Source organism: Myotis daubentonii, chromosome 7 (assembly GCF_963259705.1).
Source record: "Myotis daubentonii chromosome 7, mMyoDau2.1, whole genome shotgun sequence".
In the NCBI taxonomy this organism is placed as follows: domain Eukaryota; kingdom Metazoa; phylum Chordata; class Mammalia; order Chiroptera; family Vespertilionidae; genus Myotis; species Myotis daubentonii.
The window spans coordinates 23,013,572-23,037,317 of NC_081846.1; the positions used below are offsets into that span (position 1 = coordinate 23,013,572).

The 23,746-nt window shown below is 58.9% G+C and overlaps 2 protein-coding genes across 5 annotated transcripts; one reads left to right on the forward strand and one right to left on the reverse strand.

The window, feature by feature from the left end:
- Positions 1 to 129: 129 nt before the first annotated feature.
- OBSL1 (obscurin like cytoskeletal adaptor 1) lies at positions 130 to 20,126 on the reverse strand. 4 transcript variants are annotated; one of them, XM_059703282.1, is made up of 21 exons: positions 18,775 to 20,126; positions 16,791 to 17,060; positions 16,452 to 16,703; positions 15,999 to 16,301; positions 15,537 to 15,833; positions 14,155 to 14,427; positions 12,218 to 12,490; positions 11,410 to 11,682; positions 8,371 to 8,643; positions 7,341 to 7,616; positions 6,974 to 7,261; positions 6,550 to 6,825; positions 5,661 to 5,930; positions 5,220 to 5,492; positions 3,969 to 4,235; positions 3,015 to 3,127; positions 2,325 to 2,481; positions 1,999 to 2,160; positions 1,572 to 1,676; positions 991 to 1,260; positions 130 to 262 (listed from the first exon to the last, which is right to left on the reverse strand). In XM_059703282.1, exons 1-21 carry the CDS (start codon positions 19,784 to 19,786, stop codon positions 255 to 257), a joined length of 5,691 nt encoding a protein of 1,896 aa, XP_059559265.1. In that variant the 5' UTR covers positions 19,787 to 20,126; the 3' UTR covers positions 130 to 254. The 4 variants fall into 4 exon arrangements, with proteins under 4 accessions (XP_059559265.1, XP_059559264.1, XP_059559266.1 ...); XM_059703281.1 differs by having other exon boundaries at positions 5,220 to 5,930; XM_059703283.1 differs by lacking the exon at positions 3,969 to 4,235 and having other exon boundaries at positions 5,220 to 5,930.
- Positions 20,127 to 20,787: 661 nt separating this feature from the next.
- On the forward strand, positions 20,788 to 23,404 carry INHA (inhibin subunit alpha). Its single transcript, XM_059703292.1, has 2 exons — positions 20,788 to 21,126; positions 22,481 to 23,404. Exons 1-2 carry the CDS (start codon positions 20,856 to 20,858, stop codon positions 23,311 to 23,313), a joined length of 1,104 nt encoding a protein of 367 aa, XP_059559275.1. The 5' UTR covers positions 20,788 to 20,855; the 3' UTR covers positions 23,314 to 23,404.
- The last annotated feature ends 342 nt before the right edge of the window (positions 23,405 to 23,746 follow it).

Below are 23,746 nucleotides of genomic sequence, written 5' to 3' on the forward strand. Positions count from 1 at the left end.
TGATCTTCGGTGGCTGGCACGTCCATGGGCCAACTCAGAAGCACTGTAGTTCTTGGTCCCCTGTGTCACTCACTACACAGGGTCCTCCAGGCCAGTTCTGCCCTCCTTCGTCATACAGAGAGCCAAGGAAAAGGGCTACACCACTTTTATTGTTTTTCAACACCTCTGGTTCCCTGCCTCCCATCCCTGCCCAGGGTAAGGGCATGCGCCTTCCAAGCTGTCCGAGGGCACCCGCCTGGCCTGGTTCGGTCCTTCTAGCTACCTGCAGAGGAATAACTCCGCGTGGGCTGGGGAGAAAGTGGGTACCACCATCCTCCCTGGCGGAACCTGGGCACCCACACAGGAAGAGTGGCCCTCACCCTCTGCCCCACCCTTTCTTGGGCCTCTGTCACGGCTGTCTGTGCTGCAGGAAAGTGGGGGGGGGGGGCGGGATGGATTGGAGTGGGGCAAGGCGTCTGAAGGGAATGCAGGAATTGGGGTGGAGAGTGCGGCATCTCTTATGTGGGAGAGGAAAGAAATGGGACTAGCTCAGGAGCCCTCTGCCCAGGCTGATGTTGAACTCACTGAGATGGGCAGAAGCCAGCAGAGAGCAGGAGGGGGTGAGGGTCCTGTGGGGGCCACAAACCAGGAGCCGGTAGTTGGGAGGATAAGAACTTGGCTACAAATGGGGTACTCAAGTGAGACAAACATGGTGCAGTGGCAGGAGGAAGTGAGGAGGGTACTGGACAGGAAGGGGTGTAGAAAGGTGGGAATCGCTGCCCTGAACCCAGTGGTTCCCGGGGAGAACACAGCTCCTTCCTCTCCTCAGCCTAACAGATCCCAGGCCCCCCCCCCCCGCCCCCCCCCCACACTTCCTACCTTCAATACATCCCAGGACCAACTGGCCACCCCACGCCCTGAAATACCTGCGGGAGGTGTGTCTCAGCCCACCAGCTCCCAGGTGACCACTTTTGCCTGGCCAGGCCTCCTGCCCAAGTCAGCTTCACTCACCCTCTACCAGCAGCCGCGTGTGGGCGCTGTCTTGGCCGGCCTGGCAGCAGTAGGTGCCCTGGTCCTCAGGTCGCACGTCACGGATGACCAGGCTGTGGGTGGGGCCATGGCTGCGCAGCTCGTACTTGTCTCCCGGGCACAGCGTGACCCCCTCCCGCAACCAGCACACGTGTCCCCCGGAGCGCGACACAGTCACCTCCAGGACGGCCCGGCGGCCCACCAGAACCGTCTTCTCGCGAGGCGGGCGGCGGCACATCTGGAGAGGCAGTGCTGGGGGTGCAGGACGAGGGCTTAAGTTAATAGGGACACGCAGGACCCCCAGGAAGAGAAACGCGTCTTCCCTCCCCCCACGGCCTCCGCTCCGGGTCTCAGACCTCAATGCCAGGGGCCCATTCCGCTGTACCCTCAACTCAAAGTCTCCTCCTCCCCCGGAGACGGCGCACTGCCCTCTGTGACCCGCCCAGGGAGAGCCCCCCGAGAAAGGGAGGTGGGGGAGGCAGCGTTCCCAGGACAAGCCGCCAGCCTGCCAGGCCCAGGGAAGGTGATGCCCACTCCAGGCGGCCCCCGCGGCAGCGGCTTACCCTCCACTTCCAGCTCAGCTGCGGACTGGGCGGGTCCCGCCTGGAAGCGGACCTCACCGGCGTCCTCCGCGCGCAGCTCACTTAGCACCAGAATATGTTTCTTCCCTGAGGATGAAGGGGGCGCTAGCGAGCGGAGCCACCTCTGGGAAGGGATCGGAGATGAGGGTGGTGGGGCAGGAGTAGGTCGCCGGGTCGATTCGGACGCGACAAACGTGCGCTAGGAAGGGCGGAACTGGGATGCGGAGGGGGAGGAGGAGCCGGCCAGGACCGAGGGCTGAGACCCGGGGGCTCGCGGAGAGACAGGCTGACGGCTTAGGGACGTGGGGCGGGGCCCGTTCGAGATGGAGGCGGGGCTAATCCTAGTGGGCGGGGTCTGTGCGAGCCGGGGGCGGGGCAGCGAGGAGCTAGGGTAGCAAGGCGGCCAGACCTTCCTGTCGGATGCGGATGCGGCCTCCGGGTCTCAGCGGGCGGCCTCCGAGCTTCCAGCTGCCGGTGGTCTCGGCCTCTGATACGGTGCACTCGAACGTAGCGCCGTCGCCTTCGCGGGCGCTCACCGGCCGGAGCTCAGACAGCACGGACACCACGCGCTCTGGGGCGGAGCCGGGGGCGTGAGGCGGGGCGGGGCGGAGGGTGGTACCCACCCACTCCCGCCCCGCCCCTCGTCGGGGAGCCCCGAGTCAGTCCCAGGGAAAGGGCGGTCTGCAGACCCCGAGCCCACATCAGTGCCCGGTCCCAGCAGCACCCCGTACCCACCGCGCACGGTCAGGCGGACGGGGCCCGCGCGGGCCGTTCCCGCCGCGCAGCTGTAGGTCCCAGCATCCAAGGAGCCACAGCGCCGCAGCTGGAGAAGGCGCCGCGCGCCGAGGGCCTGGAGCCTGAGCCGGGGGCTGGGGATGAGCGGGCGCCCGTCCTAGGGATGGGGGTGGCAGAGGGTCCGGATGAACTCAGCTGGGCACCGGCGACCGCGGCCCTGGGGGGCGGTGGCGCCCTCAGTTGATGCCAAGCAGTTTGGAGGCGTGTTTATGTTAGTCTGCGGCCCCCAGTCTGAGGTGGAGCCGTCCTGCGCTTGCGAGCCGCGCTAGGAGCCTCATTGGGAAGGTGTCACCCTTTAGGGGACATTAAGGTTGAGAAGGGGCTCCACAGGCGCGGGAAGCCCGGGGTCATGTACCAACCACATTGGCCATGAGCATGGATTCTGCAATTAGACAAACCTGGATTCAAATATGGGCTCGGCCCCTTTTGTCTTCCCCTGGGCAATACTTCACCCCACAGAGCCCTGGTCTCCTTGGAGATAACATGACCTACCTGAAAGAGTTGTAAAGATTAAAGGATTAAGTGTACAGCACATCTGAGCACAGTGGCAGGCACATCCACTCAGTATTAGTTTGGGGCATTATTACTATTGTGGTGCCAGGGTAGTCTGAGCTGGGGCTGGGCTCTGACCTTCTCCCAGGTAACATCAGCCAAGGCCTGGGAAAGCTCGCACTCGAATGTAGCTGTGTCGCCCTCGGTCACCTCTAGGTCCTGTGGCACCTGCACAAAGGTCACTGGGGCCTCTGGGATGGGAAGAGGAGGACAGTGCAGAGGGAACAGGGGTGAGGGCCGGCTGAGGGCCTGGCTCCCAGGGACATGGAGAACACACAGGGCACAAGGGGTTAGTGGTGAACACATTTAGGCAAGGTGAGCAGTGGAGGTCACCAGTGGGGATGTGTTAGGACAACTGGACGATGCTGGTCGGTGGAGGACACAGTGGAGTTATAGGGGTTAATGGGGCAGGAGTAGCCAGCTGGTGGTCACACTTTAAGGTGGTCAGTGTGGGTCATGCTGGTGCTAGAGGGACTGGGGGGAACTAGAGCAGAGATGCCAGTAGAGTCACCCACAGACAGGCAAGGTCTGTGATGAACAGGAGACACTGGACAATGGGGGGAACAATGTATTCAGAGTAGCAATGGGGGGATACACTGTGCTAGAAACAAACATGGGGGACACAGACAGAGGGCCATTGGGATTTGAGTGGTCAGAAGGGCACACTCAGGTAGGCAGACGGGCACAGCAGGCAGGTGTGGTCAGAGGGGTCACACTCAGTGTGGTGAGTGGGGCCATAGTCAGCACGGCCAGACAATAGGGACCAGACTGGCACAGCCTGTTCACAGTGGCTCACAGTGGCTCACAGTGGCCCAGTCCGTGGTTTGCAGGGACTGGAGGGCCAGTGGAGCCACACTCAGGCAGGGCAGTCGCTGGGGCCACACAGGGCCAAAGGGTCGGGGGAGCCACACTCTGGCAGAGAGGTCAGTGAGGGGCACACTGGGCCATGGTCAGTGGGGGCCACACAGGTAGTGGGATCAGTAGGGTCACACCCAGGCTGGTCAGCAGGCAGCAGTGTCCCGGAGGCCGCACCTCTCACAGTGAGTCTGGCTGCACAGCGCAGGGAGTCCGCCGTGAAGGAGATGCAGCCTGAGTCGGCCAGGCCCAAGCCACTGAGTGCCAGGTGGTAGGTGCGGCCCTCTGTGTGAATGCGGCACTGGGGTCCTGGGCGCAGCCGGACTCCACCCCGGGCCCATTCCCCCATCACGCCCTCCTGGGACAGCTCCAGCTGGAAGGTGGCGCTGCCCCCCTCGATGATGGTCACATCCTCCAGAGGCCGCAACACCCTCAGCTGCCTTGCTGGTGGGGGGAGATGGGGAGAGAAGGAGGGTGAGGGCTCCAGCTCTGGGCATGGGTTTTGGGGGTCTCACACACCCTTTGGTCCTACCTGCACCACCCCTAAGACCTAACCTATGAAGGGCCTATCAAATGAAGCTCAGAACCGGGATGCAGGAAGAAGGGAGCACAGCTCACCAGACTTAGGGGGAGAGCGGAGCTTACTGGGGTTAGGAGAAGGGGGTGAGGTGTGGTTAGAAGGCTGAGGAGTTTGGGTAAAGGGTGCTGTGACCCTCACTCAGAAGAAGCACAGAATTCTGAGTTGGACCCTAGCTCTGCCGTGTAGTTGTGTACTGTGTGACCTTTGACAAACTGCTTGATCTCTCTGGGCCTTAGTTTCTCCAATTATACAAGGGAAATAGCATTGAGATATGGGTTTAATGTGATTAAACGAATGAAATAAATTAGAAAAGAATATGTATCACCAACAAGAACCATTTTGTGGGCATTTTTCATGTTATCTCATTGAATATTCCCAAAGACTCTTGAAGTAGGAATCAGCCTCATTTTTAAGACTTGGCTCAGAGTGAGTAAGTACTTTGCATGAAGTCACACAATTCATAGAGGGCTCCAGTTTGGGGGATGGGGGTGCTATTTGCCGGCCACTCCTGCTTCTGAAATGGACCCACGTATCCTGGGGCCTGTGACTAAAGAATAAACACCACTAGTCTTTCTGGAGGATAATATTTATGTTCATAGCAAAGCCAACTTGGACATGTGAAATGGAATGCAAAATCCACATGGACTTCTAAGGTAAATAGAAAACTTTAGAAAAAGGAAAGTTTTGCTTCCAGCAGGCCACTTCAGGTCACAGTCCTGGAGGTCAGCCAGGGCTGACTGGCCTCAGAAGTCAGGGGCACTTTGGTGGGGGCCTGAGGGGCCCTGGGCCAGCCAGGAAAGGCTGTGCCATAGGGCGGGCAATTCGTTAGGAGAGGACAGGGCACTCACGCCTTACGCTGAGCCTGGCCAGGGTGCGATCGTGGTGGCTCTCGCAGCCGTAGGTGCCTTGGTCAGCCAGTACAACACCATGGATGAAGAGGCGGTAGATGTGGCCATCCTGGGCCACAGACAGGCGAGAGTCGTGGGGTAGGGGCTCCCCACCTCGAACCCAGCGCACGGCCCCTGCTGCACCCACTCGGCCGGTCTCCACTTCCAGGCACACGTCCTGGCCTTCCTCCACCCGCATGTCCTGCAGCCGCCGAAGGAACAGCAGTTCAGTTTCTGGGGAGGCAGGGAGAGGGGACCATGGAGTCTGGGTGTGCCTGGAGGCGGACCCCCTGTTCCATCTCACTGGTTTGTCCCTGGACACAAGGGCAAGGCTGCTAGGGTGGGGCAAGGAGGATAGGTAGTAGAGGAAATAAGACCATTGTGTCCCCATCGGGACCAAACCTCGAATGTGGAGCCGGGCACTTGTTGCTGTGCCCCCTGCTTGGGCAGTCACGGTCCCCGCGTCCTTCAGCTGGCACCCTCGCACGGTCAGGGTGCGGGTTGACCCGCTCTGGGCCATCTCTAGCCCAGGTCCTGGAGTGACAACGGCCCCATTGCGCAGCCAGGTGACGTCGGCGTCTGGAGGGGAGACTTCACACCGGAACGTGGCGTCGTCACCCTCATGGACAGTGAGTGGTGTCAGCTCTGAGACCAGCTTCACCGGTGGCGGCTCTGGTGGGGGTGGTCAGGCAGTGAGGCGGGCTGGGTCTCTCTCCCTCCCCCTTCTCATCCCCTCCAGAGGGTAGAGGCGTCACCCCCAGTTATTTAAGAGACCTTTCCTGGGACCTGCTGTGTGTCAGCCACGGGGCTGTCCCAAAGGACTAGATAGATGCCTCTCTTGGCCAACTCCTCTCCATCCTGGCCTGGTACCCCACCTCTCTGGCTCCCTAATAACAATAAATCACTTACCATGGACCCTATCTATTTCATTTAACTGTCACAATAGCCCTTTAAACCTCCCCCCCCCCCCCCACACACACACACTTCAGAGCTGGGACTCAGAGAAGTTATGCCACTTGCCAGTGTCACTCAACTACTAGGAAGCAGAATCCACACTGGAACCTCGGTGGGTCACTCCAGAGCCCCCGCTTTTAACCACTGGGCGATGCCTCCTCCTATTTGAGAGTTTCTAGACAAGGGGGCTCTGAGCCCCTATCCAAGGAACAGTTGTGCATGAACTGGTTGGAGCCAGAGGCAATGAGGTGTGTGCGGGGTTGAGCGGATTCCAACATGGTGAGGGGTGTGGACCCTGGGGGGACCGGGGCCCAAAGGATGTGAGGGGTGCAGTTACCTTCCACACTGACGAGGAAGATGCGGCTGTCCTGGGGTGCGTCGCACAGGTACTCCCCAGCGTCTCCGCTCTGTGTGCCCCGCACCCGCAGCGCCTGCCTCGTCCCGGCCTGCTCCAGCTGCACCCGCCCCTGGCTCGCCAGTCGCTCCCCGTCCTTGTACCAGCGCACAGTGGCCCCAGGCCCGGAGAGGTGTACCACCAGCTCTAGGTCCCGGCCTGGGGAGCTGCGAACTCTTGTCTGGGGAGCTTCTGGGGTCACCACCCGCACGGGGGGCTCTGTGGGGGCAGAGCTTTGGGTCATTGGGAGGAAGTGGCTCAAGGGCTATATGAAGAGCAGTGGAGGCAAGATGGGGGAAGGCACAAGGAGGGGCAGGCGTGCTAGAGGAGCGGGGAACGCATGGGCTCTTGCCCAGGCTGTACTCACCAGCCACTTGGACAGTGAAGCTGAGGCTGGGGGCGCCTGGGGCCTCCCCGGACTGGCAGGTGTACAGGCCGGCGTGGGCTGGCTCTGCAGCCCGGATGCGGAGGACGCGGCGGGGGCCCTCGGCGAGGAGCTCCACGCCCTCCCCCCCCTGCACCGGCCTCCCGTTGTGGCTCCAGAACACGAGGGCGCCAGCCCGGGAAAGCTCACAGCTCAGCATCACCGGCTCCCCGGGGGCCACACAGAGCGGGCCGGGGGCTGCCTCTGGGGCAAGGAACTGGACTGGGGGCTCTGGACAGAGAGAGGCGGGGTCGGCTTGGGCTTGCTTCCACCTCCCCTGCCCCACCCCGGGCTGGCTAGAGGCACCCACCAGCCAGGCTGACGTTGAAGGTGACAGCTTCATCACGGGTCTCACACACATACTCCCCGGCGTCCTCGGGCTGGGCGTGGGGCAGGGTCAGGGTGCGAGCGGGCCCCTCGGCGCCCAGCTGCAGGGCGTCTGATGCTTCCACTTCCAGCCCATCCTTGTACCAGCGCACCTGGGACCCAGCAGGGGCCACCTCGCAGCGCAGCTCCACGCGCCCTGGAGCTCCAAACTGCAGGTCCAGGGAGCGAGCTGCGGGCCGCACAATCCTCTCTGGCGGGGCTGGTGGGTGAACAGAGAGAGGCACACGTGAGCTCAGCCTCACCTGCTAGCTTCTCAACCATCTCCCTTCACAGTGCAGCTCTTGGGAATGGTACCAGCTACCATCCATAGGTACCTGCTGTGTGCCAGGTGCTGTGACAAGCACACTGCAGTTCCTTTCTCTGCTACTCCCGACACTCTCCAGAGGGGTGCTGCTGCCTCACTTTACAGATGAGGACCTGAGGCCTCTTTGGAGGAAAGTGACTCACCCAAGGCCACATGGACAGAAAGAGGTAGCCCAGACCTGCCTGACCCCCATGCACACCCTTCCTATCCCACACCCACTTTCTATCCACTTTCCCTGCTTTGCCTCCGATGCACGTATACCACGTGAAAAAACATCTATTTTAGCTATTTGTTGTCTGTCCACCCTCATTAGAATGCATGCTCCCTGAAGACGGGAGGCTTTCTCTCACTGGTTCATTATTGTATCCATCAGCATCTAGAACAGTGCTGAGCACATAGCATTAAGTCTTGGTTGAAAAAAATGAATGGGCTCCTGATTGCTAGACTCTCTTGACCAGGCCCCCGGTCACTGTTTCGACCTGATTTGAGTCATCTAGGGCTCTCTGTTGGCTGAGAGTAAGGAGGCTGGAGAAGGCAAAGGCTGAGTGGGGCCAGAGGGGAGCCCTAAGATACAGGAAGTCAGGGGTTTGGGTGTCTGTCCCTCAGCCTCCTGCTTTTCTACTCTCCCTGTGCCCCAGAAACTGCCCACCTGTGACGGTGACAGTGAAGAAGGCCGAGTCGTCTCCAGCGTCGCACACGAACTCGCCCCCGTCCTCGGGCTGGGCAGCAGGCAGCACCAGGCGGCGGCAGGGCCCGTCACTCTCTAGCACCAGGGCCTCGCTCTCCTCCACCTCCAGCCCATCCTTGTACCAGCGCACCAGGGCGTCCTCCCGCGACAGCTCACACATTAGCACCACACACTCCAAGCTCACGGCGGTCAAGGTCACCTCATCCCGGGGGTGTATGATGCGTACGGGGGGCTCTGCAGAGTGAGGGCAACCACGGTCTGTGACACACTCACTGCCAGCCTCCCTGGAGCCATCTGGCAGCGTGACGTCCCTGGCACCCACAATAATGAGTAACGAGGATAATAACAAGGAATCATAGGTCCACACTTGGTTCTCTGAAGTCCCTGGGGCCAGAGGTGTGACAGAATCCAGCATGTATCAGACTGCAGAAGTGGTGCATTTATCACATCTCATCTACCCACCCGTTCAGCCCCCACGGGGCACCCCTATAATCAATCACATTAACGTTTCTTCGGTGTAACATACAGATGTATTCACTCTAAGCAGAATAATCAAGGAGTACAAATAGCCTCACAGCAATTAAGCTCAGGTTTTACTAAAATGACTTTGAATACCGAACTTACAGAAAGCCTTTGGGTTTTGGGAGATTTTTGGATTTCGAGGCTGTGGGTAAGGGATCATGGATCTGTAATAGCAAGTACTCATATACCGCGTTCTGAGGTTCCTAAGCACTTTACACAGGTAACCTTCACCGCAGTCCTAGGAGGTAGGTATTGTTTTACCCCGGTTTTCCAGATGAGGAAACTGAGGCACAGAGTGATTAAGCAACTTCCTTAAGGTCATAGCTGGCTACACCTACTCTAGGGCAGGAGGAAGGGCTACCACCTGTTAAAGGAACACAGACTCTGCAACCAGTGGGAGGGATTCTGAGCCAAGGCTTGCAGGAATACTAATGATGTTTGCATCTGCGCATGGATTGCCAACACCTGGCTGAGAGTTCCCTAGGGACATTCAATGCCGATCCTGGGAGTTCCTCTCCAACTGCTCCAAGGTGGTTGCTCCTCCATAGAGAGAAAAGGATGCCAACACTGAATAGGGCAGTGGACTGAGCAGGGCCTGCTCACATTCCCTCGGCACCCTGGGGGTCTCCCAGAATCTTCTCTAGGGGACACGTTAGTGCTTCTTTAACATTCGGCCCCCTTGTGGCTGAGCTGGGGAACTGCTAGCTTCCCGGCCTGTTTTTGCAGGGGTGTGAGCATGGGCAGAGGTGCCCATCAGCACACACTCAGCCCTCTGCCTCTGCAAGCCACCTTCCTAACTGAGCTCCTCCTGAGTCTAGGATGCAGGCTGGTTCTCTGGGCCCCACCAAGGCCAGCTGCTTGCAGGCTGTGGCTGCCTGAGGGGTGAGGGAGGGTATAGGGCAGTGGAGTGACTGGGTGGAGCAATGGGGCTAGGGTGCCTGCACTGCCGTGGGACCTCAGCTTGGTATCAGACTTAATTCTCCCCGGTCCACACCGAGGTGGTGGTGTGTGAATTTCCTTATTCAAATCTGGTGTTTTGTGGGAAGGCCAAATGTGGGCTGGCCTATGTGCAGCTGTGGCCATGACATCTGGCCAGGGCTTAGAGCAGATGAGTTTGAAGGGACTCACTACAGGACAGATGTGCAAAGGCCTCTCTGACTTCGTGGGCTGGTATGTGTCAAGCTGCACTATTCGGGTGCAGGGAGTGGGGGGCCCTAAGCTGCTCAGCCTAGGCTGAGGCATTATTCCCAGGGCAGAGCAGGGGAGGAGGTTAAGACTGTGCCAGCAGCGGGATGGTCGCTCCAGTGTAGCCAGGGGGGTTCTTCTGCACCACCCAGAGATGCCTAGGCCTTGCACCCTGCCCCCCCCACACCCACACACCCACACCTACACACAGGACTGGTGCTGGCTGCACTGCCAAAGCTCCCAGCACCGAAGGACTAGCACTTCTATAGTCATCCTGTGCTCTTCTCACTTTGCATATTCTCCCCCACCTTCAGCCCCAACCCCATTTCCCTCTTAGCTAACTCAGCCCCCGCCCCAAGTATCTGTTTCAAAGGCACTTCCTGCCACCAACCTGGTTAATAGACCCAGGCCTTGGGCTCCCTCTGCTCCCTATCAGGACACCTGACAACCCCACACTCTACGGTGAGCTCCTGGAGGGAAGTGGCCTGTCTGCCTGGGAGCAGCTGAGCATCCAGGGCGCTGCCCAGGGGAGTCCGGTCACACAGTCACTCGGTGACTCTCCGAGTCCCGTCCTGACTCGCTTGCTCTGCTCTCTTGAGCCCTCTGCCCTGTCCCTCACAGCACTTGTCACAAGGTGTCGCTGTACATTTATTTGCATGTTTATTGATTTAACACAGTCGCAAACTCAAATGCCCGCAGGGGAAGTAGTCTGGGGAGAAGCGGGAGGGTGGGACAGGAAAGGGGGCCCCGAGTTATGGGGGCAGCTGTTATTCAGCACCAGCTGCTCGTCGCCATGGGGGGAAGCGGGACCAGAGCCGCCGGGTCTTCGGCCTTTTCAAGAGGACGCATAACTCCGGATTGTTATTTGAACTGTCCTGACTTTGGTAAGACTCTGCAGGCCAAACAAAAACACATCTGTGGGCTGCATGGGGTGCTAGAGACTACCCATTTGCGCTCTCTGGTTAACAGGTACTGCCCCAGCTAGACTGGCAGCTCTGAGAGTGGGAGGGGTCTGCATTGCATACAGTTACCCACAGCACATAGACAGTGCTCAGTAAATTAGTCTGTGAACCACAACTATTCCTCCCTGGCCTTGGGCATGGGACGGGAGAGTGTGGGAGGGACCTGTTCACTCAAGCACAGACCCTCGGCTCTTCCAAGCCGGGAGCTCTGGTACATGCACCCACAGCCCCCCGCCCCCTCCGGTGTGCTAGCTAGGGGCTATGTGGCCAGCTTCTCCAAGGGCTCGGGACTGTCCTCTGGTGACCCCGGGCAGCGGGGGTGGGTCCACACCTGTGACAGTGACGGTGAAGGAGGCTGACTCGTCATCGATTTCACACAAGTACTCGCCGGAGTCCTCGAGCTGGACGGCAGGCAGCACCAGGCGGCGGACGGTGTCCTCCTTCTGCAGGAGCCGCGCTGGACTCTCCACCACCTCCTCGCCATCCTTGGTCCAGCGCACCTCGGCCCAGGGCCGGCACAGCTCACAGGTCAGCACCACGCGCTCCAGGCGCACGGCCGCCACATACACCTTGCCGCTGGGGTACACGATCCATGAGGAGACGTCTGGGGGACAGGGGCGGTGTGGCCGGACGTCAGGGGCTGGAATCAATGGGCCCTGCCTGATCCATGCCTGTTTCCTACTCCTGCAAAGTGCGCCACAAATGGAACATTCGGGCCCTCCCTCAGAGAGGGTCTCACAGGCCTCACACTCACAGCTGGAGACAGAACAGTCACCAGTCACATCAAGGGCACGACGGCAGCCTCAGCCGTAGGACACTCCACATTCTCTGGGTTGTGACAGGGGCAGTAGGAAAGGTGGGAATGGGGAGAGGAGTTGGGGTCTCCTGAAGGCCTCAGATCTCCTGACCCCTCTAGTGCCCATCTGCCCTATGGTACCACTGTCTTCCCCCTCTTCGGGAGAATGGAGAAGGCAGGGCTTCCCTGTGATTCATGCAACTGTGACCAGCGTATTATGACAATGAATTTCCTGCAATGACTGAACCTGGGGGCGCAGACCATGGGTAGACGTGGGATCAGCTGGAGGAGGAAGGGGCGGGGAACACCTTCCCCTGTCCCGTGGCCCTGCCTGGACCCCCACCTGTGATGTTCACGGTGAAGTAGGCACGCTCATCTCCAGCGACGCACTGAAACTCGCCCCCGTCCGAGGGCTGGGTGGCGGGCAGCACCAGGCGGCGATGGGGCCCTTCGTTCTCCAGCACCATGATGTCGCTGTCCTCCACCTCCTGCCCGTCCTTGTACCAGTGCACAGGGGCGTCCTCCCGGTCCACCTCACAGGTCAGCACGACACACTCAGAGGTTATGGCGTGCACGAACACGTGCTCCCGAGGGTCCAGGATGTGCACTGGGGGGTCTGGAGAGAGACAGGGTCACACAGATACCCCCCAACACAGGAGATGCGAGTCCATACTGGCTGCTTGACCGCAAGTCTTCTCTCTGGAGGACACTGGGAAGGTTAAGGCATGCTGTGCAGGGGGCTCTGGGGAAATGACACGAGGCATGACAGATCATGTGACACCAGGATGCTACGTGAGTGCCCAGAAGTCACCACTGGGTGGGGACATGGAGGGAGGTGGCACGGAGAGCCTCTGTCTAGGCTGAGAGGAGGCCACTACCACAGGCTGTATCCGCTGCTTTGACAAAGAAGCCTCAGGGCACTGTCCCGGGTTGGCGGGAGGTGGGCATGACCTAGCGGGGCCACAGTGGGACAGCTTCTCTCTGGAGGTAGCGAGGTCCCTGTCATGGGTGCATTCACACATCCTTGGAGTTGAAACAGGATCTCCACTTAAAGTGAAGATGACCCAAGAAACCAGAAACACCAATCAGAAAGGATATATGCACCCCTATGTTCATAGCAGCACAGTTCACCATAGCTAAGATCTGGGAACAGCCTAAGTGCCCATCAGTAGATGAATGGATTAGAAAACTGTGGTACATCTACACGATGGAATACTATGCTGCTGTAAAAAGGAAGGAACTCTTACCATTTGCAACGTCATGGATGGAACTGGAGAGCATTATGCTAAGTGAAATAAGCCAGTCAATGAAGGAAAAATACCACATGATCTCACTCATTCATGGACAATAGAGACCATTATAAACTTTTGAACAATAATAGATACAGAGGCAGAGCTGCCTCAAACAGATTGTCGAGCTGCAGCGGGAAGGCCGGGGAGGGTGGGGGGGGCAGGAGGTAGGGGGGTAAGAGATCAACTAAAGGACTTGTATGCATGCATATAAGCATAACCAATGGACATAAGTCACTGGGTGATAGGGGAGGCTAGGGGACTGTCTAGGGCGGGGGGATAAAATGGATACATATGTAATACCCTTTGTAATACTTTAAGCAATAAAAAAAAAGTGTAAAAATAAAAATAAATAAATAAATAAAAAAAAAATAAAGTGAAGATGAGCTGGATGAGTGGTTCCGCAGGCTCTGTCTTGTGTATTCTGGCTCTGGTGGTCTGGGGGGCTGGGCACAGGCACTGTAACAAGCTTCCAGGACAGTTCTAAAGCAGCCAGAACATGGACCAGCTTCTGAGAACCACTGGGCCCTGCACTTAATACTTCCTTTTCACCCTGCTGCCTGGGACAGAGGAATAAGCAGTCCTGTGTGTGAACCCCGCGGGGTGTTTGCTAGCTGTGTGATAATTGGCAAATAACCTCTCTGAGCTTCAATATCTTCATCTGTGAACTGGAGATGTATTGCCTTTCACCTAGTTGTGAAGAGTAAATGAAAGTATGTACCTTGACTAGTAAATGTCCAATAAATGTTAGCTCCCACTCTCCTTCCCTTAGCTGAATCTAGTTCCCCACACCCTACCCCCACAGAGGGTATGTAGTGGGCAAATGTGCTGGTGTATGTGATTTGAAAACACGGCCGCTGGCCCACCAGGACCGCCCTGGAAGGAACCTCCCCCTGCCCCCCGCCAAAAGCAGGCAGACAGCAGACAGGGCTTGCATGGCCCCCCCCGAGTCAGCCTCAGCTAGAGGAACCCAGCTGCCATGGCTCCTGACCTCGGACAGTGATGCTGAAGATGGCCGAGACCCCCTCCGTTCTGCACTCAAACTCGCCGCTGTCCCGGACCTCAGCAGCGGGCAGGATCAGACGATGTTTGCGTCCATCCACCTTCACCACCAGCGACTCGCTCTCCTCCACCTTCTGCCCATCCTTGTACCAGCTCGCCGGGAAGCCCACCCGGGAGAGCTCACATGTCAGCACCACCCGCTCCAAGGTCGTGAAGGTCAGCGGCACCTTGTCCTGGGGGCTCAGGATGTGCACCGGGCTTTCTGTATAAGGAGAAGCTTGGTCACGCGCAGGCGCTGGGCACGTGCGGGCCCTCGTTGTTGCTCTGCCTGAGATAAGCAGTCCTTCCCTCGGAGTGTAGAGGGCTGAGAACATCAGGCCAGACAACTGCTGTTCACACATTTGTTGAGTCTTAAAAAACAGGTTTGGGCTTATTAACCAGTTCTTAGGAGCAGTGGTTTAGTGTAAGGATTCCTAGGGATCCTGCTAAAATGCAGAATCTTAGACACCCCCTCCCCAGTCGGACAAGGGCCAGGGAATCTGCATTATAACCCAGCCTCCAGATGACTCTGATGTTGGTGATCCTGGGTCACATTTGGAAGTGCTGCTCTGGCTGTTAGTTACTTCTTACTTTGCCCTCTTCCCGGGATGCTGGAAGCTGACCACCTCAAGGCCCGTGTTTGGGTGCTGAGGAATTCCTCGATTGGCATTACATCTCCAGCAATGGTGAGACGGCAAATGCCAGTGTGTTCCCTGAACTTTTAGACCCCCATCAACTGTCGTCCTCAGGGCACCTCATTCCCTCTTCTTCTCTGTCTCCACAAGTGATTCTGGAGCCAGAATGCCGGGGTTCATAATCCAGCACTGCCACTCATTAGATCTGTGAATTTCTTTGGCCAAGTCACTTAACTGCTCTGTGCCTCAGTTGCCTCATCTGTAAAATGGGATGACGGAAGAACCTACCTTCTAGGGCTGTTGAGAGCATTGTGTTGATATATGTAAAGTGATTAGGACTGTGCCTGGCACACAGGAAGAAGCTCTGACAGCTAGCGATTACACAATAGGGCAGGAAGGTAGGGCCTAGGGGCCAGGGTCTATGGCTCTGAGATGACAAACATGACAGAGCTCTGTAAACCATAAAGCGCTCCAGAGGATTTGGATATGATGCTCAAGAATTAACAAGGGGGCCCTTGTACATTGCGTGTGGGTTAAAGCCAGCCTCCTGGACCAGAATCTTCCATCTGAGCCCACCATGGGTGCTCCTTATTCTCCTGGTCCAGGTGTCAGAAGTGGGACCAGCATCTGCTTCATTTTGTCAACAGGAATTGTGTCCTGGCCCTATCTGCCCACCCGGGTCCCCACCAGCACCAACCTTGGATGGTGAGGGCAGCCGAATCCTGCACACCCGGGCAGCTGAAGCCGACCAGGGCTCCGCTATCCTGGTGCTTGACGGCTTGCAGGGTGAGTTGGTGCTGCGGGCCATTGTGCTCCACACAGTACCGCAGGGCTCCGGGCCCCACTTGGCCCTCTGGCTCAGTGCCCTTGAGTTCTTCCCCGTTAAGAAACCAGGTGCCCTGGATGATGGTGGAGAGAATGAGGGAGAAAACAGCATCTTCCCCGTCGTATACCTGCACATCCTTCAGACCTGCCACCAGGCGCGCTGTGGGTACTGAGATGGGGAGAGAGTGCAGCCATCAGAACTAGAGGACTAACAGAGGGCTTGCAGGTGGGAGGCATTTAAGAAGACGGGACCGATTGCTGCAGAAGGAAGGAGAGGGTGTAACGTGGGGTAGCACTGCAGACAGGCCCGGTCTGGACTGGAGGACGGACTCACCGAGGTGAGCAGACCCGTGGAACACGATGTGGGGACTGCGGCCGTGCTCGCTGACCGAGCAGATGCGGAAGCGGTAGTCACCCTCGGAGGGCACACAGTCTCCCGGCACCTCCACGGCCCCGGCTTTCTCAACGCTGAAGCACTGGACCCAGTCTTCCGAGCCCACCTTCTGCCGCTCCAGCCGGTAGATGAAGGGGGTCTCGGGAGCTGGCTCGGGAGGCTTCCAGGTCAGCAAGACCACGTTCTTGCGGCCCTTGAACATCTCTGCAAGCACCGGGGGTCCCGGGGGACTGTGCTTGACGCCTGAGACAAAGGCAGGGTTTGTATGGGAGCCCTGCCCCAGCCTCCCATCGCCCTACCTCCCTAGGTCCACTTCCCAACCCGGTCACCCTCCTGCCCTGGCTCTCCCGTCCAGCCCTTGAGGAGTCTGACCAAGGGCTTTCACGCCCTCACATTTGACTCTCAGAAGAGTGGTGGTCCGGGAGTTGCCCAGGCTAAAGGTGACTTCGCCAGCATCTTCTCGAGTGACCCCCGGAAGGACCAGGGCGTGCATGTGGCCGGAGCTGCTCTGGCAGGTGGTCGGCAAGTCCTCCCCATCGCGGCTCCAGCGCCCCTCGACCCCAGCCTCTCGCGTCTCCACCAGCAGCACGGCGTTCTCGCCTTCCAGAACGTCGAGCTTCCGGGGCAGCCGCTTCAGGATAGGCCCTGAGAGGCAGACGGGAGTCCATTAGCCCGGGGTCAGGGGTCAGGGCACCTGTCTCAGCCTCGGCCTCCTCCCGCTGGCCAGCCGACCTTTGACTGTCACATTGGCCACGGTGCGCACCCGGCCGCGCATTTCGCACAGGTAGACCCCGTCGTCATCCGCCTTCAGCCTGTGGATGATGAGGCGCCTGACGGTGCCCTCCTCAATCTGTTCGTATTTGCGGCAGGGCAGCAGCCGCTGGTCCTCGCGGAACCAGGCCGTGGGAATGCGGGAGTTGGGGACTTTGCACTCCAGCACGGCAATCCCATGCTCCCGGCCCTCCACATCCTGTAAGGGCCTGGAGAAGCGGAGTCGGGGCTCTGTGGAGAGGAGAGAGACGGAGAAGGCCCTAGGGAGGGACTCCTCTTGGCATCATCAACGGCCTAAACCCACATTAGCTCACGACATTTGCTTTTCTCCCAGAGCCAGCAGGCATTGTGGAAGCACGGAAACACCTCCAGAGGGGAAGTCAGAGGCCTAAATCCTTGTCTCACCCTGACACTAGCCACATCACCTCGAGCAAGGCCACTGTAGTGAGCTTGGCCCTCAGGTGTTTTACCTGTAAGTGGGAAAAGGGACGGAAGGGCTTGGACCACATCAGTGATTTTCAAACTGTTCCCTCGGACCCTTCAAAGGCACCATACAAATTCTGAGTTGAATTTTCTTTTCAAGCATTTTCAAAACTGCATTTTGCAAAAAGAAAGCATGATGCTGGAAACAACCCCGTGGGTTCACCTGCTGCTGGAGCGGTGCGAAGCTCTGCCTGCCTGCTGGGCTTTTTTGTCCTGCTAGAGTTCAGCTCCCCTGGCCAGTGCGTGGCCGCCTGCCCGAGAGGTCACCCCCGTGGCACAGGTGCCACATGCTTGACTGTGTGCCAGGCTGGGCTCAGGAGATTTGCCAAGTTTTTTCCCTTGGAGGAAAAAAGTTGGACAATAACTAGTAGAGGTATAATCCTGCAGGTTGTGATGGATTCCGATTATGGAGAGCTTAACTTCCAGTGTGAGCTTGGGGTGCTTCCCCCACCCCCGTTTTCTATTTATGAGTATTTATTAGATGTTGGTGACTCAACTTTGAAATATAAATTTCTTCTCCTTCACCTTCCTCTTGCAAACCCAGGGAGAGCAGTCTAAAGAAAGAATGGCTAAAATTCGCAGGGCAGTTTTTCTCCCTCAAGTTTACCTTTGGTCTGAATCAGGAGTTGCTCAATGTGAGGCCTGCCGCTAGGCCTTCCCCACAAGGTTCACAGACCAGACCCAGTAATGAGTACAACCTCCACTTTAAATGTATGTATTCAATAAAATAGCCCCCGTCCTCACTGATTGGCTCTGTAAGTACGTTATAAATCTGAACTTAGAAACTTACAGCCAGAAAATGATCCTTTTCTCTTATAATATACTAGAGGCCTGGTGCATGAAATTTGTGCAAGGGGGGGGGGGAGGTAGGGGATGTGTCCCTCAGCCCAGCCTGCACCCTCTCCAATCTGGGACCCCTCGGGGGATGTCCGACCGCCGCTCTAGGCCCCTGCAGGATTGGGCCTAAAGAGGCAGTTGGACATCCCTCGAAATCTGCAACTGCTGGCTCTTAACCGCTCACCTGCCTGCCTGCCTGCTGGTTCCTAACCGCCTCTGCCTCCTCCTGCCACGGAGGCTTTGTTCAGAAGATGTCCATCTAATTAGCATGTTACCCTTTTATTAGTATAGATTGGGGCCCTAGGTGGGATTTCCATTGGGGGAGAGGAAGTAAAATAACAGGCTGAAAAAAACCACTGGACTAGAAGAGTGCTAGGCCTCTCTCAGTTAATAAGTCAAAGGGAGGTTTTCCACTTCATGCCTTAGAATCACCTGGGGAGTTTGCTAATCAGGTCCTGGATACCTTGGAGACCTAGTAAATCCGAGTCCCCGGGGGTGGGAAGCGGGAAGAAAATGGGACTTTAATACCCCGCCTCCTGTCTCCCAGTCCCCCCACCTTCGCCCGAGCAGCACAGGGCACCGAGGGGGCTGGAGTTGGGGGACCTGGGAGGGGGTGCCGCCACACCTTTGACGTGCAGCTGCACGGCGCTGAGCGTCTGGCCAGCCGAATTGCGCGCGGCGCACACGTAGAGCCCGCGGTCCCGGGCCTGGCAGTACAGCACCTTGAGCACGAAGCCGCCGTCGCGGTCGCGGTACATGAGGCGGCGGCGGTCCGGGAGCAGCGGGCGGCCCTCCCAGAGCCATTCGATCTCGGGCTCGGGCTTGCCCATCACGTAGCAGCGGAACTTGGCGTGCTTGCCCTCGTTCACCCAGAAGGTCTTGGGCGCGCACTTGAGCGGCTCCACCACGGGCTTTGGGGCCTCGTCGGGGTCCTCGGGCGGGCTCTCGGGGAGCTGGCTCACCTGGAGCAGCGCGCCCGCCTGCGCGTGGCCGTGCGCGTTGCGCGCGTGGCACACATAGACGCCCGAGTCGGGCAGCCGCGCCGCCCGGATGCGCAGCGCCAGGCTCACGCCCCCGCCGCCCTCCGCGCGGCCCGGCTCGAGCGCGAAGTGGCTGCTATCCCACACTTCGTCCAGGGCCATCCCGTCCTTCTCCCAGGACAGCGTGGGCGCGGGGAGGCCCCCCGCCTGGCACGCCAGCACCACCTCCGTCCCCCGCAGCACCCACTGCGACCGGGGGCCCGTCAGGAACACCGGGGCGCCCTCTCCGGCCCCCGGCGGCGGCAGTGGGCGCTCGGCGGGCTGGGGCTCGGGCTCGGGGCCCGGAGGCTCCAGCACGGTGACCGCGGCCGCAGCGTAGGCCTCCCCCGCCGCGTTGCGGGCGCGGCACACGTAGACCCCCGCGTCGGTGGGCAGCGCGCCAGTCAGCAACAGGCCGTGCTCGGCGCCGTCGGCCGGGAAGCTCAGGCGCTCCGAGGCCGCCAGCTGCTGCCCGCCCTTCTCCCAGACGACGGTGGGCGGCGGCTCCCCCAGGACCACGCACTTGAGCTCGGCCTCCGCGCCACTTACCACCCGCACGGGCCGCGGGAAGCGCAGGAAGCACGGGGGGCTGCCCTGATCGCCCGAGCCTGCCTTCATCGCGGCGGCCGCCGACGACCCGCAGCGGCTGGGGGAAGGGCGGGTGGTGGGTGGGCGCGCGGAGGCCCGAAGCTGTGGGGGGAGCCCGGGAGGCGGGGGGCGTCCGGGAGCTCGGCGTGGGGATCCGTGCAGCTCTCCCCGGACCGCCCGCCTCCGCTCGCCTCCTTACCCTCGCCCGGAGCTGTGGCTCCGCGGCGCAGAGATTCCGGGCCCGGAGCCCAGAGCTCAGGGGGCAGTCCTTCCTGTTTGCCTTCACAGCGAGGAGCCCTGCAGCCTCCGCGGCAGCGTCTGGGCCTCCTGCTCCCGAGAGCCTCTCTTCCCAGCCCCCACCCACAGCCTGGGCCTCTTTCCCCTCCTCCCTCCCTCCTCCAGCCGCCAGGTCCCCAACCTCCCGCTGGGCTGGGGCCGGAGTGTCAGGGCGCCTGCAGCTGCCAATCCCAAAAATATTCTCTGATGACACAGCTGGAGGACTAAGCCCAGACTGGCTCCTGCAGGCTAAGTTTAGAGCAGGCGGGACCACCTGCCCGCACACTACCCCCGGTTCCAGCCCCAGTCTCAGCCCTTCCTCCAATGCCAGCCCCCCGCAGCAGCTTGTTTGAAAGGGGCCCCAGGAGGTCTGAGGGCTGGCGCACTGTCTCCCTGACAAATGACACTTTTAGGAGCTGGCAGACCCCAGCTCTTAGCCTCCTGCCCCACCTGATGTCACTCCTGTGCTGGGTCTGGGACAGTGACCCACATAGTGGGGTGTGTGTGTGTGTGGGGGGGGGGTTGTAAGTGTGGGTCAGGTCACTTAGGGTGAAAACCCTCCCCAGCACCTTCCCCCACATTCCTGGCGGGAGTGGGAGATAAGGCTCAGGGCCGCAGACATCTGCGTCAGAGAGAAGGTCTCAATGCCATAGGCAGGGGCAACTCAGACTGCAGGGCGTGGGAAGGCCTGGGGAAGACGGGTGAGAAGGGTAGAAGAGGGCGGGGGAGGGATGGGGAGGGGACAGTGGGGAGGTTCTGGGCAGACCCTGACAAAGGGGCAGTGATAGGGTGTGGGTTCAGCATTGACAGGGACAGGTGAGCCATGTTGCTACAGCTGCCGCTGCTGCTCCTCTTGCTGGTGGCTCCACAGTGGGGGCATGGCTGCCAAGGGTCAGAGCTGGACCGGGAACTTGTCCTGGCCAAAGTGAGGGCCCTGTTCCTGGATGCGTTGGGGGCCCCAGCAGTGAGCGGTGAAGGCGGGGACCCTGGAGGCAGGCGTCTGCCCCGAAGACATGCTGTGGGGGGCATCCTGCGCAGGGGCTCTGAGCCTGAGGAGGAGGATGTCTCCCAGGCCATCCTTTTCCCAGCTGCAGGTAACGCGGATGGGGAGCGGGGCACTTTGAGAAGCAGTGTGGCATATAGCATGGGATTGGAAGGTAGGCAGATCCGGGTTTGAATCCCAGGCCTGCCACTCAGCTGGCTTGGCAACGTGGGCCAATGACTGAACCTCCCTGAGCTTCTGTCTCCTCATCTATAAAACGAACGGGTAGTGATGCCTACCTCTCAGGATTTGGGGAGACGGTGTATTCTGCGAACGCACCACTCAGCGGAGGAGTTAGGGGGGTTTTCGCCTGGGAGGCCAGGGGTCTCTAGAGACAGAGATATCTGGTGTGGGAGCTTTTTTGTCACCTTTCCTCTTATCTCTGTCTTTGCTCCCTGCTCCAAACCTTGTTTCTTTTGCCCCAAGTAGCTGAGTCTTGGGAAGACATCAGGGAGGCAGGAGAAAGAGTGGTTGGGAAACTTTTCTGGGATACTTAGTCGAGCTTCTCTTCAGTTCCTTTCTCACCTTTCCTTGGTCCACTAACTCAGTGAGTAGAGGGCTCCTTTGGGTGGACTTTCTTGGGAAATGGCCCACCTTTCTTTTAGGGAGGACCCCTGCCTCCCTGCTCCTCAGTCCCCATGCAGCACAGTGAGTAGAAGTGTGGCTTTGGGATTGGGCAGAATCCCAGCTTGGCCTCTTAGTAATTAAAGGCCACTTTACCTTTCTAATCCTCGGTTTCTCTACCTGCAAAATGGGTCAATTGTTGTGAGGTTTATAATGAGATAATCCATGTAACAGTATAGCCCCAGTTGCCACTTCCTCAGCTGGTGCTGGTTCGTGCTTGTTTAGTATAGTCTGTGTACCTGTCAGGATAAGGATGCCAACAGCACTTTCTTAGAAAGAACTTTCCTTTATTCTCAGCTTCCCTTTCTCCTCTTCCTACTCTTTAGACAGTGGACTTAGGTTAAAGAATTTATCGTGCAATATTTCTGACATGTAAAAAGATATAAAGTGTAATATAACAAGTGCCTGTGAACGCACCATTCAAGTTGCCATCTCACACTAGCAGATGAACAAAACGTTAAGTCCAACTAACAATTCCAAGTGCCCGTGTAGGTAGAGTGGCAGGGCCTCTTGCACATGGCTGATGGGAATAGAAACTGGGAAAACCACTGTGGAGAGAAGCCGGCAATGTCTTGTATTTTTGAAATCCTTTTATGATGAAATAACAAGTGGGGCGCCTTTGTTGGTTCTCCCAAGACTGGGAAGATCCCTGAGTCTGGCAGACCTCTCAGTGGAGTGCTTGGCAGGCTCCTGAATGGTGGTCGCTTTCCTCCTGTCTGGGAGGAGGGCTCCTGAGCTCTGCCAGTCAGGGTTGCCCTTTCTCTACCCTCTGTCTCCTGCAGGTGCCCGCTGTGAGGACCAGCCAGCTGCAGGAGAGCTGGCCCACAAGGCGGAGGAGGGCCTCTTCACATATATGTTCCGACCGTCCCAGCACACACGCAGCCGCCAGGTGACTTCGGCCCAGCTGTGGTTCCACACGGGGCGGGACAGGCGGGGCACAGCAGCCTCCAATAGCTCTGGGCCCCTGCTAGACCTGCTGGCCCTGTCATCTGGGGTTCCCATGGCTGTGCCTATGTCATTGGGCCAGGCACCCCCTCGCTGGGCTGTGCTGCACCTGGCCACCTCCGCCCTCCCTCTGCTGACCCATCCGGTCCTGGTACTCCTACTGCGCTGTCCTCTCTGTTCCTGCTCAGTCCGGCCCGAGACCACGCCCTTCTTGGTGGCCCACACACGGGCCAAGCCGCCCAGTGGAGGAGAAAGAACCCGACGCTCCACTCCCCCGCTGCCCTGGCCTTGGTCGCCCGCTGCACTGCGCCTGCTGCAGAGGCCTCCAGAGGAGCCCGCCGCCCATGCCCACTGCCACAGAGCAGCCCTCAACATCTCCTTCCAGGAGCTGGGCTGGGATCACTGGATCGTACACCCTCCTAGCTTCATCTTCTACTACTGTCATGGGGGCTGTGGGCTGCCTACTCAGCCAGACCTGTCTCTGCCAGTCCCTGGAGCTCCCCCTACCCCTTTCCAGCCCCTTTCTCTGCTGCCAGGGGCCCAGCCCTGCTGTGCTGCTATCCCGGGGACCATGAGGGCCCTACGTGTCCGCACCACCTCAGATGGGGGTTACTCTTTCAAGTATGAGACAGTGCCCAACCTTCTCACGCAGCACTGTGCTTGCATCTAAGGGAGTCCTGCTGGTGGTCAAGCCCTGCCATCACCCCTTCTACTTCTCTGCCTGAGGACTCCCCTCCTTCCCACTCCTGCGACAATAAAGAACCCAGAGCATATTATGTCTATGAGTTGACATTGCATCCTAGGGCTTCTCTGATATGGTCAGGGTGGCGGGGGAGATCTGGTCTCTGGGAGCATGGGACTGTGGGATCTCAGGTCGCTCAGCCTCACTTGACCTCAGAGATCTGGGGTTCAAGAGCTGGATTTGGATGCCTATCTGGTGGGAAGCTATAATGCTTGGGGGTGACACAAAGGTGTTCCACGCTCCTGACAGCCACTCTGGAGACAGAACTAGCCCTCATGCCAGTTGGACCTGATATGTCCATCAGGTTGTCTGCCCTGCCACACGTAAAGGCAACTGAGGCACACAGAGTGCCTACCTCTAA

Excerpts from the sequence above, each read along its gene's own strand:
- OBSL1 (XM_059703281.1), bottom strand. The coding sequence starts at position 19,786 with ATGAAGGCAGGCTCGGGCGATCAGGGCAGCCCCCCGTGCTTCCTGCGC. Across the intron at positions 16,302-16,451 it reads CACTCTTCTGAGAGTCAAAT|GCGTCAAGCACAGTCCCCCG; the intron begins GTGAGGGCGTGA and ends CCTTTGTCTCAG. Across the intron at positions 7,262-7,340 it reads CTTCAACGTCAGCCTGGCTG|AGCCCCCAGTCCAGTTCCTT; the intron begins GTGGGTGCCTCT and ends CTCTCTGTCCAG.
- INHA (XM_059703292.1), top strand. The coding sequence starts at position 20,856 with ATGTTGCTACAGCTGCCGCTGCTGCTCCTCTTGCTGGTGGCTCCACAG. Across the intron at positions 21,127-22,480 it reads CATCCTTTTCCCAGCTGCAG|GTGCCCGCTGTGAGGACCAG; the intron begins GTAACGCGGATG and ends TGTCTCCTGCAG.